The sequence below is a fragment of the Rhinolophus sinicus genome, linkage group LG04, assembly GCF_036562045.2.
Source record: "Rhinolophus sinicus isolate RSC01 linkage group LG04, ASM3656204v1, whole genome shotgun sequence".
Lineage (NCBI taxonomy): Eukaryota > Metazoa > Chordata > Mammalia > Chiroptera > Rhinolophidae > Rhinolophus > Rhinolophus sinicus.
The window spans coordinates 57879387-57894086 of record NC_133754.1 but is presented as its reverse complement, the minus strand read 5'-3'; the positions used below and the strand labels follow the sequence as shown (position 1 = coordinate 57894086).

Here is a 14700-nt window from a genome sequence, read left to right as displayed (position 1 = left end):
GATAACAGCCTCCTAAATTCTCCCTGTTTTTGTACTTCCTCCCCTCAATCTGTACAGAAGCCAGGGCAACCCTGTTTAAAACCTATGTTGGATTATGACGCTTTTCTGCTCAAAATCCTCCAAGGGCTCCTATATCACTCAGAGTAAAAGCCATAGTCCTACGAAATCTGGCATCCCCATTACCTTTCTGCCCTCATCACTTAATTTCTATTCTTAGCTCTAACCACACTGGCCTCCTTACATTTCCTTGACCATGTTAAGCACAAATCCCAATTCAGGCCTTTGCATTTCTGCTCCCCTGCCTGGAATGCTATTCCCTTCACATCCACATGGTTCACTCCCTCACCTCCTTGTTTCTACTAAATGTCAGACAGTGCCTAACCCAGTAACTTAAAACTATACAAATCTATCCTTTCCCTCTGAATTTTCTCTCTCCCTTCCCTGCTCTCCATAACACTACCACATGGCATACTTTAACCCATTTACACCCCAAGTAAACTGTAAGCTCCGGAGAATAAGGATTTTTTTAAAAAATCCGTTTTGTTCACTCTTGCATCTCTAGTGCCTGGCACATGGTAACCAGTACTCAGTAATATTTATTGTTAAATGAATATTACCTATGTTAACTTCAGCTATTACCTATGTAGTTTCATTTGTCACCTATGTGCTGACAACCTGGCAAAGATCCTGCCCAAAGCCCTCCTGATCTCCATGTACAACAGTCTATAAAAGTTCTCCATTTCGGATTTTACACAAGTCCCCAATTTATGGAAGCATGGTCTCTTCCTTCATCCCAAAAAAGCTCCTCTTCCATCATGTACTCAAAGCAGAACACTGGGCGACCTATCTGGTTCCACCTCCTCCTTCAACCCTAACTCCCAACCCAACACTGTGTCTTTTCCATTTTACTCTGACTCTTTCTCCAAGTCTCTGCCTCCCGGCCCCATATGCCTTCCCTTAGGCCCTAGTCACGTCTCGTTCTATAATCACTGGACTGACGGATGTCCTTGGTCAGGTATTCTTCAGGCTGTTCCTCACTGTGGCACCAGAGCTGAGTTTCTAAATGCAAATACGATCATGTCACCCTCTTTTTTAAAAAAACTCCTCAGTCGCTCTTCAAGAGCTACTTAACTACTTTAAAAAGCTCCTGTATAACTGAAAAATAAAGTACAGACTTTGTAACATGTATCACAGGATACTTGTGATCTGGTCCATACTTTTGTTTTCAACTTCATCTCTTCCTTGAATTCCAGGCAAATGAACTACATCCAGCTCCAAGGTTCAGTAAGCTTTCTTACACCCAAACTGTTCTATTTGAAATGCCTTGCTCTTATTCTTCAATAGTCAATTCTTACACATGACCCTGCTCAAATACCGCCTCCTCTATGAAAACCTCTCTAACACCCTAGACAGTAACTTCCTGTTCATTCTCACTGCATTTTACGCACATCTCTAAGGCAGCATCATATTACACACTAGCAATTGGTAGCTAAAGATCTGGAGTGAGATCTAATTAACTATGAGGTTCAAATACTTAATAACTATATAACTCTAGGTAAGATAATCCTTCTAAAGCTTTAATTTCTTAATCTGTAAAATGGGAGCAAGTAATAACAAGGTTGTATTAAAGCAACAAATTGATATATAATGCCGACTGTAAAAGAGTACCTATTACTAATCACATGTCTTTAATTTTTTGTTTATAAATGTCTCCACAACTGGCGGGCAGAGACACATTTTCTATTTATCTGTGTATTTCCATCACCTGCCAGTAAGATAACTAGTAGAAGCTCACATTTATCCAATGTTCACTACATGACTGACACACTAAGCGCTTTGCAAATATCAACTCATTTAAGCCTTTCAACAAACCTAAATAACTTGGCGGACCAAGGTGACTCAGCAGAGATAGGATTTGAATAGGCTGTTCCTAGTACCTAGGATCTTAACCACTGTCTTAATAAATTCTCAATAAAATTATGCTGAATTGTTAAATGGATGAACTCAAAATACCTCTAAATAGTCTTTAATATGTGACTTATAATTATGGGTAAATGCTTAAGACACTAAAACAGTCCCCTACTCCCCATTGCTAATTTCACTAGTACCAAGAAGAAATCACTCCAAGAACAACAAAAAAAGCAGTCATGGGGATACCTTAAATCCTGGCACACCAAGACTAACGTCCTCTTACTAGTGTTCAAAGCCCTGCAATATCCAGCCCTATACTAAGTCAGTAAACATATTTCTTACTGTTGCCTAACAAATGGTCAACTCTGCTTTAACTCTCAAACTAAACTATAGGTCGTCCCCACTTTGCATGTTGCCATGTTAACTGAAATTTACACCAGAAATAAGATCAAATCTCGGTCACCACAGAAATGAATAAAAGCATTAACACGATTCTGATATATCACGTTTCTATTAACACAGTGTCATGCAAAGCAAGGGCTGCTTGTATTAGAGCACCTTTACGGGCAACTATTGTGTTTTTTACATCATCTCCACAGTGTGACTTGCACAAAGTAGGCCCTCAAATATTTGTTGATCTGATGAACCAATAATCTCAATGTCTCTTGCATTTATAGTAGTTTATTCCTCAAAGCTTAAATTAATGTTTATTCTACCTGGTAAGCCTTCTTTCTCCCCATTTACCTAAATCCTAATCATCCTTTAAGCCTGCTCTTTCTATGATCATCTCAGATCACACCAATTCTTACTAATCTTAGTATGTTGTGAACATGTGGAACAGTCTATATCATTTGAAACAGCAACAGAATACATAAATTGGTATTCTATGCCACTGTTTGCTGTTTAGCTTCCCATGTACTTTCCCCTACTTACATTCAGTTCATGCCCTATGATTTTGAGGCCTCCATAACATTTCTTACGGGGTAATGAAGGATGTTATTGTGATTAAGGGCATAGGATTTGAAATCACATAGGCCTGCGTTCTAACTCCATCTCTGCCATTACTAACTATGTAACTTTAGGGAAGTCATGCAACTAGGTCTCAGTTTCTTCATATGTAAAATGAAGATAATAATCCTTACCTCAGAGGGTTAAGAGAGTTGTTGAACCTAACTCACTTCATTTCAAATAACTGTTCAGTTCTTTATGCAAAAAAGGAAATTATTTTAATACCCCAAATACTCTAACAAGCAAATCCTTCAAAACTAAAAACCATTAAAATAAGTATGGAAATCTAACATGCAAATTTGGTAATATTTTATATAAAAATCATTCTATATATTTCAAAAAGGCTGTTATGCTCTAGTGGAATGAGATGAATAAAAATGCTTCTTTCTGGCAATGGACCTTTTAAGAAAAAACATTTCCTCCAAGCTCATAAGATCACTGTGGAAATACAATTCCAGAATAGAAGCCTATACTACTAATTTTTATGCTTTTATTTTTCTTTTCAGAGGTGGCTCTTTATTTATGGAGTGTTCCTTATGTAGCTAATGATGAACATCATTAGCTAGGGAACGTCATTAGCTATATAAAGAACCAGGCAAACTATAGCCTTACTTCTCCTAAAATTAAAAAAAAAAAAAAAAAAAATCAAGGGTAGCCAGATGGCTCAGGTGGTCAGACGTGAGCTCTTAACAACAAGGTTGCCAGTTCAAGTCCCGCATGGGATGGTGGGCTGCACCCCCTGCAACTAAGATTGAAAATGACGACTGGACTTGGAGCTGAGCTGCGCCCTCCACAACTAGATTGAAGGACAACGAGTTGGAACTGATGGGCCCTGGAGAAACACACTGTTCCCCAATATTCCCCAATAAAATTTATAATAAAAAAAAAATCAAAACCAACTCATGGATGACTCTTTTGGATACAAATCTTGCTAAACATTTCAATAATTCTTGAATTAGATAATATACCATGTGAAGTTACTCAAGATAATCACTATGCACAAATATTGGATTTGCTTTTTAGAGTATGTTTCCTACTAAATTGTAAACTCTATGAGAATATAAACTATGTCTTATTCATATAGCCCCTACACCTAGCACAATTTCTAGAACAAAGTAGGCATTCAGTAAGTGGTGGGTTGCTGAATGGATGGATTCCAATATTAACTCCTTTATCATTCATCTCTTAATGGTCCAACTATAAGATTGCCTAAACCCCTGTAATAAAATCTCCCTGCAAAATTTTTGAAGCAGCTTCTACTAAGCCATATCGAGGCTCTAAAACAATGACTTTGTGCTTTATCTTTATGAATGCTTTTATTATTTAAAACATCCTCTAATCTAATCAACAGGAACTTTCCCACTGGCTTCAACGCACTCTCTCTCTTACACTGAAGTCGGAGTCCCTGGAGTCAGCCTTGACGACTTCTTGTTCCTTCAAGTTACACATCAAATCTATCACTAAGTTCTGGTGATTCCATCTCTACAACGTATTCTAAATCCAGCTACCTCTCTCCCTTTTCCACTGCCACCTCTCTAGTCTAAGTCGCCATCTTCTTTCATCTGGATCATTAGAAACGCCTCAAAATTGGTTTCCCTGTTTCCATTCTTACCTAATTCCAATCTATTCTTCATACAGTGACTAAGAAAAAAACAATTTTTAATGCAAATCTGATCTTACTATTTCCCTGCTAAAAAAATCATTCAATGGTTATCCACTACAATTAAAATAAAGACCCAAGTCCTAACTTACAGAAGGAAAACAATTTTACAAAGAAACATGGCAGAATATTCACAAATCAAATGGATAAATTGCTGTTACTGCTTTATCCACAATATATTTAATCCTGTTTCTCATCCATGAATAAATTGTTTGACTATCCAATGTGAATATCCAATTTTACCTGCAGTGCTTGTTCTTGGATATCACGAAATAACTCCATATCTTTCTCAGTCATGATTTCCTGGCTCTCAAAAAGCCGTTCCTCACTTTCTTGTTTGCCATCCCAGCCATCCTGATTGTCTGCACATAAAGAAAGGGTTCACACATTATTAATAATACACATTAGTTTAATAACTAGAAAAAAATTTTCAGAAATCTTTATTTCAGTTTGAAGGCAATATTATTTATATAACAAAGAGGACTCCTAGAAAGATACTAATCAATAAAGAATATGTACATACTATATCTGCCTTATAATGAAAACACTGAATTGTCTTAGAGTTTCTTAAAAATACTACATAACCAAATTTAATCTTCACTAAGAGATCATATTTTAATATACTACAATACATACAAAAGCAGACAGGAAAAAAGTCTAAGGACTATGAAATTTATTTTGAAATAGTATGAATATAAAACTTTTAGTATAAATTTAACATAACATTCAAATATTGTTTTTTCCTTCTTTGGTAGTATGGAAGTTTACGTTACAGTAAAACATAATTTTCATCACCTGAGAAAACAGGGAAAATTTGCTCCTTCTAAAATTCTCTATGATCCTGCAATCGTCATAAGGCCAATACATTCTTATCTCAGCAAAAAGATAACCTTCAAAATAGCTATCGTAACTGAGGTCAAGAAGTACCAACTCCCTTCACATTGTGAGTGCCCTTTTAAAGTACAAACTCCACAAACCTGAGGATCACAGATGATAATCCTCTGGGTAATTATGAGAAATTATAACAATCAATCCACTAAATGATGCATCTTCCTCAAATGGACAAAGAAATTAGTGAAAAGAATATTGGGGGATTACGTAGATCATTATCCTTTGCATTTGAAGATGACACTGCTGTTAGACTCATTTCCTCTTTGTATGAGTGTGGCTGAAAAGACCAATTAATGAGATAGTTCTTTTCATATCAACTGCATGTATAGACTGTCTGTTATTCATTTAATATAACAAAAAGGACAAGGACTCACTGTTCATAATATTTCCAAACTGAAAAAAATATATATATATAATCTAAAGGTACTATGTGATTTTAATGCCCCCTAGTGCATGATATGGATGCAGGCACAGATTTAGTACAGGATTCAGTAGAACTGTTATCAGATGGTGCAGATTGTTTCTTAAACTCCAAAATTCATAGAAGAAAATGACAGAGTCAATTAAAGCAAAAGCTCACACCAACGCCTAAAGCTCAATACTGGTTCTCCCTATACTTTACACATTTGCTCTAATAATTTCTATTTCTATAACTTTCCAGTAGATTCTTCTAATAATCTATCTCCAGTGAAATGGTTAATTCAACAATGCTTTTCATTAGGATCTGCTTTATGAGATTCTTTCCTTCTAAGTCCAACCTAAATGGCTTGCACGTTTTCTTAGATAAACATGCTCAGACTGGTGCTTATCTACAGTCTACATGGCTGATAAAAACACGAAGAGTACTTAAATGCTGAAAGAGTAATTGGTTAATTGCCACTCTGGTGAAAAGTCGATCAATATAGCATTAAAAGGGGGGACCTGGCAATGACAAGAATTTTCTCTCCTGCACTAGCCCAATCAACCATTTATATAAGAATGAGGAAGCAGTGAATACAATCACAAATGGGACATTCAGGGGAAGGAAATCAAAGGTAAGCAGTTTTCTCATAGTATATGAGACAAAAGAGTCTTAGGATCCAAAAAGCCTATTCTCAAGTCTTCTACTTTTCCCAGTGCTCTTTCTACTTTTCCCTCATAGGGTTAGGTTCTCTAAACTCAAAAGCACTCAAGAGCAATAAGGCTAGTTTAAGCTTTAATAATTTGGATAGCTAATCAAACTTTTCTCCTCTGACCTGAATCAACCGCTACAGTACGAAGTCTTCTGCACAGAAGTTTTCTACTTTGAAAACTAGGGAACTCAGCCTGATACATAAGCAAATGGCCTGACGCTACGGTTCTCTCTCTCTCTAAGTGTAATCCATGAAAAATTATAGCTGTATTTGCCAGATTTGAAGTAGAAAACTCAATGACCTCATCATATTTGGATATATTTTTGTCTCTTCCTTACGCTTAGGTCAACAGTGTTCCTTCCAATTTCTGTCCGGAATAAAGCCAGCATCATGATGCCCATGACATGATTTATTTTGTAATGTATGAAATGTAGTTATCCTTGATCAAGATTATAGCCCAAATTTCTGTAGGCAGATTCTTTGTGATTCTAACAACAACCACAACAATAACAAAACACCTTTTGTCTCAGAGTTCTTACTTGTCCATTCTGCAACTTCATGTATAGCATCTAAATTCTTGTCATAGTTATCATCTTAGTATCATTAAATATGTATCTTTAATACATTCTTATATTCCATAACCAATTTTCAATAAAGAAATATAAATCTATTCCAGATAACTAGTGTTATTCCAAATAACACACTTTTGGAATACTTTCTGTTTCTCAATGAACAAACTTTTACCTGTGGGCCAATCTGAAGTGCTTGATTTTCTGTTGCCCTTTTTCCTGATTCTATATTGCTCAGAGTAGTCTACCACTTCCCCTCGAGGTTTCCGCCCATCAGGGGAAGGGGTGAAGAATTTGGTAAGGCCATCAATGAGCCCTTTGGTTTTCTTGTTGAACTTCAAGGGGACACTGCTATCTCGGCAGAAGTCCAAGCCATCTAGTCGTTCTAAATAGCCTTCTTCTGATGATGACGCTGATTGGCTGGAGATAGTGATTTTACGTTTCCGACCCCGTCCAGGGCCAGTTCGAACTTTGCTGAAGGGACTTTTTGACCTAAAGAATCAAACAGGGAAAAGGGTAACTATTAAAAATAAGTCTTTATAAGGCTTCTATTTAATATATAACATAATCAGTAAATAACCTACAGCTTAATTAAAAAAATCTGTATTGTTAAGAATAGTCCATGAACTATAAATATTATATGATTAAGAATATTATTATTAAAAACATCTTATTTTCCGAGAAGCCTAATTATTTTCTAGTGAAAAGAATCCTAGACCAGGAGTCAGAAGGCATGTTTGAGTCATAATTCTGCCACTTACTAGCTGTACATCTTGGACAAATCACATTCTCTCTAAACATCAGTGTCTTCATCTGTAAAATGAGAGTTGGACCAGAGAACAAGTAAGATACTTCCAGGTATAAAGTCCTATGATCTCTGCACCAACTCAGACTTGTACTTTTACCTTTAAACACAAGGATGGGTTACTCTCTGAAAGTGAGGAATCAAAAGATCATTTTATAGGAATATTAAAACTTGATTTAAGATTTAAAACATGAACTATAATCCTCGTTCTATATATTTCAATCTCCTATTGTCCGTTCGTTTAAGTTACATCACCTTTGAGATAGTCTTAAGTGGTGGGTAAAATTTTTGAGAATAAAGAGAGGTTTATGGGCCTAAAGATATTTTACATATCATCAAAAGTGAATTACCTTAGAGATATTAAGGAAAAAAAAAAAGAATTAGCTACTGAATCTTGCCCCACCTCCTCCAGCCATCGCCCAGTTTCCTAGTCCACAAAAGATAATTATATCCTGATTTCTGCTAACAGATGAAAAACTCACATTATTTTACATCAGGACATAAAAATGGCACTTCTGACCTCAATAGAAGCTATCCAGTGATTTGTACATTTAATAGAAATAAACTACTGAGACTAGCTAGTATCAGGAGAAAAATCTGTGAAATACTACAATAACATAATGTTTTCTTTTGCGTTTTTTATGTAAGGCAATAGTTAAGAGTCAGGCATTGGTGCCAGACTACTTGGGTTTTAATCCCAGCTCAACATTCACTATATAAACTTATGCAAGTTAATCTCTCTATGCTCTCGTTTCCACCTTTGAAAAATGACAGTAACAGTACCTATTTCACTGGGTTGTTGGGAGTATTAAATGATTTAACACATGTAAAGCACTTAGAATAGTGCCTTTGCACTTCAATGAGGATTCAATAATGTTAGCCATTATTATTACATAAAAGTACCAGTTTCAACAATTGAAATTTTTTTCATAAAGCAAACAAGTGAATCCTACACTATAGAGAAGGCCCTATCCTTTTCTCCCCTCACCTTGCCACAAGTACAACTTACACCGTGTTTTGTTTCTTTAACCTGTTTTTTGGACGTCCTATTGGATTAGCATAGCGCCGTTTTATCTGTGCCGCCTTCTTTTGTAGAAGTTTTCGTCCTTTTTTCCTAGGTCGACATATTTGACATATCCACATGCCTATAAAGAAAGAACATTCCACGTAAAAGCACAATAGATTTAAATACACTGAAAGAGTTCATATACTCTAAGCCAGCAGTTCTTCACCTCTTTCAGGTCAAGGACTCTCATTTGAAAATCTGATTCAAGCCCCCAAGAAACATAAACATGAAAACATATGCACACAAAATTCTACAAACAATTGGAAGAGACTCACAAATATCCTGAAGCCCACACATGGTTGAGGTCCACTGATCCTCAGTTAAAAATCCCTGCTCTATACCTAGCACTCAGATTTTGGTTTCTAATTACCACCCTACAAAAAAAGAAACCAGGTTTCCATAGAGTAATGGCTGATTCCAGGACAGAGGAAGGGAAAAGAGAAGATAACCTGGAATATCTTGTGATGCCAAAAAATAAAGAAGTGCTCAAAAGATGATAAAGGCATTTCAAAAGGACACAGGAGCCAACTTGAAGGAGTTCCCAATAGTCAAATCTAGATCAATCTGAGCAAAAAAAGAAATAATCATAGCAGTGGATTATAACCCATAAAATAAAATAAATGTGGTGAGTCCATAATGATATAAATAATTAAATAAACAAGTAAATGGGAGCAAAGGATAGCTCTCACTTACAGAAGAATTCCAACTAATAAACGTAGAATGATGAACATAGAAAAATCATCATTATGCAAATACCATAGTAAAAATTGGTGCATGTAAGTCACATATGGATGCTCAAGTTGGTGGGCAAAGCAGAAAAACACTAACTTTAAGGTGTCTGTCAGTTTTCTCCACTGTAATCAAGTGATCAAAGTTAACATTACTGGTAATAAGACATACCAGTATAATACACCCGTTTTCGTGCACTGGCAAGGGCACAATATCACTTCAATGGTACTCCTGTCAAACTTCATAACCTTAACACGTTGCATACGGATCACGAGAATCTTCATGAGGGATTTAAACCCCGCCGTACGCAACGCGTTAATCTAATCATGATAAAGGAAGAGACAAACCCAAATTGAAGGACTTTCTACAAAATAACTGACCACTACTTCTTCAAAAGTGTCATGGTGGAGAAAGACAAAGTCTGATGAATTAAAACCAACAGGGAGAGACTAAAGAACTATGACAACTAAATGTACTCTGAGATTCTGAAATTGGATTCTGGACCAGAAATTCAAATAAGGTGTGTAGATCAGTTAACTGTATCATATCAATATTAGTTTCTTGGTTTCAGTAATTGTACTGTGGTTTTGTAAGATGTTAAGATAAGGGAAGCTGGGTAAAGAGTACAATGAGAACGCTATTATTTTTCACTTTTCTAAAAGTCTGAAATTATTTCAAAAGAAAATGTTTCCTGCTTTAAGCTGCTAAAAAACTTCTTTTGTAGGCATTAAATACACAGGAATGAAGTTTTAAGAAAATTTTTCTTATTCTGAAGGATTCTCAGAAGGTCTTTTGCCTAGATTTCAAGTAAATGGAAAAGACAGAAAAGGGGTTATTTCTTCTACCAATACATATAAATTTAAGACTTTTCAAAAGGTAACAATCAGCAGAGTGGTGTAAGAGGGACTTAAGTAAGATCCTAACGTGGAATAACCTGGCCATACCTAAGGTTGAGTCTCTTTCCATCAACAGGAAAACTTTCTCCAAGCTGACATTATCAAAAATCCTACAAGCATTTTACTTAAGAAATGTATAAATCACAAAATCAGAGCTCAGAATGGAATCTGTGATAAGACAAAGCAGGGGCACTAACTGGATTTTTTAAAGAAACTATAAGCATATGATAAGATGGAAGTCCAAACTATAGGCAATTATATCCCAACTAAGTACCGTTCAAGCAATAGGAGTCAAAAGAACAGAACAACATTAAGCTGTACTGTTATGATTTGGGCACTTACTTGTTTGCAAAAAGTTTTATTTTTTAAGTTTTGAATAAACCAGAGACTCTAATAGCTCTAGGCCCCTCAAAAGTGATGAGCAGTGATATAATCAACATTTCTTCCTTTAAAGAAAGAGATATTTCAAAATATTATAAGGCAAGCATTTTGTCCTCTAGCTATAGGCCTGGCAAATATATATTAATATAAAAGAACCACTTCACCCTCCATAGATACTTAAATATTGAAAATAGAGGAAAATAATAATAAATCCATAGCACATAAGAATGTTAAGACGCCTAGACAGAAAGACTGTCCCCTCTTTTCAAAGTGACAGCTCTCTTCCTACTTATACAACCCCAAATAAAAGATGCAAATTACTCTTTCATTTTAAAAAGGAGATAAAAAGTGCTTTCACTAATATACCCCTTTATATTGCCAGTGTGATTTCAGAAAGTATTTCTCACCTTTTGGCATCCGGGTGAGTGGTGGGTCACAACACTCCATGTGAAAACCTCGGTCACAGGAATCACAAAAGAGCATGTTATCCTAAGAAAGACAAAGGACAGTTCCGCTTAACCTTACGAAACAGAAACATATCGGATCATGACTTCATAAAACCTAGGAAATTTCAACGATCTCATAAAGGAGATATCTAGTTATTATAACAGTAAGTTTCCTTAATTTGTATTAATTGACTAAACGGAGCCTGAGTTAGCAAAAAGTTTTGCTTCACCCAATCTTTAATAAAGAATTAGTTTCATTACTTTCAAATTTATCCAGTAACTAAATATAAGCTAACTTTAATCTGTTTTAATAACAAGAAAAGGATGATATACTACTATCAGTTAGTAATAACATACTAACTGACCATTTCTAAATGAACGCCTCCATACTACTCAAATTTTTGAGTTCCTTTAAAATAGCTTAGTCTCCGCAAATTCATATTAAGGTGCTGTAGAACTACCTAGAAATAATCCAAGTCTCAATGAACCAGAATACTAAATTATTAATATGTAACTCAAAGAGGCTACTGTTCTAAATTCTGCTGGACCAAGTGACTAAAAATTGACCAACCATACGTAGAGGGAAATGCCACTTGTACATTTTACTTCCAAGTGAAATATTCACATTGGAAGGTGAAGATACTCACTGCATTTTTGCCTTGATCTCGACAGGAGCTGCAGGTTTTACACTCGATGCATTGCCACCGTAAGGCCTTCACTCTAACCGTTAGTTCGGGGGAAAACTTTAAACAGGATGGATGACCTAGTAAGAGGGGAAAATTCACAAATGAAACAATCAAGAATCATTCTGTAATTGTATTAAAGGAATAATGTAGAAAAAGGCAATTACCTTAAAATATGTATTAAAGGAAACAAGATGCTCCTGAGCTTGCCATACACATCTCATCAAGACTTATACTTCAATTCAGTTTTATTAACGCTAAATAGAATTTAGTATACAACCACATTCTATTTACAACCACAAACTTGGTTGTAAAAAACTTGACAAACTCCAAACTTTTATTAAGCCTGCATTAAAGCATTATGTGTATGCACATGCGTGTGTATATATGAATATATAATATGCTCAGGCCATTTCTGGAAGAATACTCCAAAACAGTTTACAATTGTAACATCCTAGGATATGGAGCTATAAACCTTTGGAAGGAGAAAGATTTTATATTTCACATTACACCCTCCTATGCTCTCAATTTCTTTAAATAGTAATATGTGTTACCTATAACTAAAAAATATATAACAAAAATCTCGTAATTTAAAGTGAGTTATTTGCTTATGGCTTAAGGCACTCAAGCTAAAACTAAAACTTAAGCAATATTTCTGTTGTGATCAGAATTAGCAGTAACAGAAAAAACTGTTTCCTTTTCCAAGAGTTAGTAGCAGTTTGATTCTCAAAACTTTAGAGTAGTCAATTTGCCCTCAACTGTCTGAAAGGATTTGTCCCTTTTCTCTAAAATTCTGTTATGTTTATTTTTCTTTGTTGAGAAAACGGGCTGGTTAAAGTATTTTCTCTTCTTAGGAAAGCTATTCCTAAATAATTATCTCTTTTAGGAGGTGGTAAGAAGTTTATCATCAAAATATCACTAACATTAAAGAAAAATGGGAGAAGAGGTATAAAAATCTCACATAATCTCATCATCCTAGAAGAGCCATTTTCATGCTCTATTTTCCCTTTTCGAAACTAGCTAAAAGTTCTTGCATACTCTTAACTACAGGGTATATACAGTTTTGTTTTGCTTTTCTTCATAATTTTAACCAAGTAAACTTTATATTTCTATTCCTTAAAATGATTATATTCCGTGTCAATACAATATAACCTACCTGACCATTTCCTTATTGTTAAATACTTAGACTATTACCCATAATAGTTAGAATACTAAAATAAATTATTTCATGTTTATAGATTCTTTCCTTCTTTTAAATTAATTCCTTACGATAAATTCCTGAAAGTGGGGTTGGTGAGTGAAATGAAATGAACATTTTTCTTGCTTAAGAGAAAGACATGCACTGTCAAAACCTGTTCCAAACCCTATGATATACCCAGTGCCACAAGCGAAGTACAAATGTTTTACCACAATTTTATCAGCTCTAGGTTTGGGTCTCTTATCTTTGAAGTTTTAGTATTACAACGGCTATGAAATGACACTTCACTGCTGCTTTAGTGTGCATTCCTATTATTATTTGGGTAAAACATTAATATATGCTCAACTACTAACTTTCTCTCATATAAACTGCCTGTTCATGGGCTCTCACCCTTGGATTTTATGCTTAGAAATGTAAACATGATCTTTATACTTTATAGCTTTTGAGCCTTTGCCATATTTAATGTAATTTTTTTCCTCAAACAATTCTTGCATTTTTGGGGAGGAGGGGTAGTTTACTTCTCAATTTGGAAAATAAAAAATGTCATATGTTTGACTATGTCCATCTTTTCTTTCTTGGTTATTATGATAGGCAGGCTCCAAGCTGCCCGCCAATCATCCTTGCCTCCCGGTAAGATTACCAATTCACACCCTTATATAGTTCACTCCCACACTGAATATGGCTGATCTGTGTAACCAATAGAGTACTACTGAAATGACAGTGTGACTTCTAAGGCTAGGTTATAAAAGATACTGCAGATTCTACTTTGCTCTCTCTCGGATACCTGCTTGGGAGAATCCAGCTGCCACGTTGTGGACACACATACAGCCCAATCAAGAGGGTCCACAAGGCAAAGAACTGAGACCTCCTGTCAATTGGCAGCATTAATTTGCCAGTTAAGTGATTCATCATGGAAGCCTTCAGATGACTGAAGCACCAGATGAAATCTTGATTGCAACCTCATGAAAAATCCCAAGTGAAAACCACCCAGGTAAGCCACTCCCAAATTCCTGACCCACAGAAACAACATGAAATAAAAAATGTTTGCTGTTGCTTTTAGCTGCTAAGTTTTGAAATTTTTTCTACAGCAATAGATAACTAATATAGTTATTTATTCTACTAGTTATGTAAAAGTTCCTTCTATGGTAAGTTTTCAAATTGCATTCTTCCCTATCTTACAGAAATTCAGACATCACCTCAAATACGCGTATAATGCTTCTTAGAAAGCAGGCCTATGACACAGCCCTCCCCCTAACCCCACTTCATTCCCACCTCACCTAGAACAGGTTCATTTTTACCTGCTTTATATATTTGGGTTCCCATAAGATTTCTTAAGGATGCTATT

General features: G+C 35.4%; 1 protein-coding gene across 3 annotated transcripts in view; it reads right to left on the bottom strand.

Moving 5' to 3' along the window:
- The window catches only part of KAT6A (lysine acetyltransferase 6A), a 94007-nt gene that overhangs the window by 26728 nt on the left and 52579 nt on the right, over positions 1-14700 (bottom strand). For 2 of the 3 annotated variants that reach the window (XM_019742058.2, XM_074329598.1), the window contains 5 exons: positions 12122-12237; positions 11436-11517; positions 8966-9101; positions 7327-7643; positions 4823-4941 (listed from right to left, as the gene is read on the bottom strand). In XM_019742058.2, the coding sequence (XP_019597617.2) occupies positions 4823-4941; positions 7327-7643; positions 8966-9101; positions 11436-11517; positions 12122-12237 (770 nt within the window). The remainder of the gene's footprint in view (positions 1-4822; positions 4942-7326; positions 7644-8965; positions 9102-11435; positions 11518-12121; positions 12238-14700) is intronic. The other variant, XM_074329599.1, reaches the window with a different exon arrangement.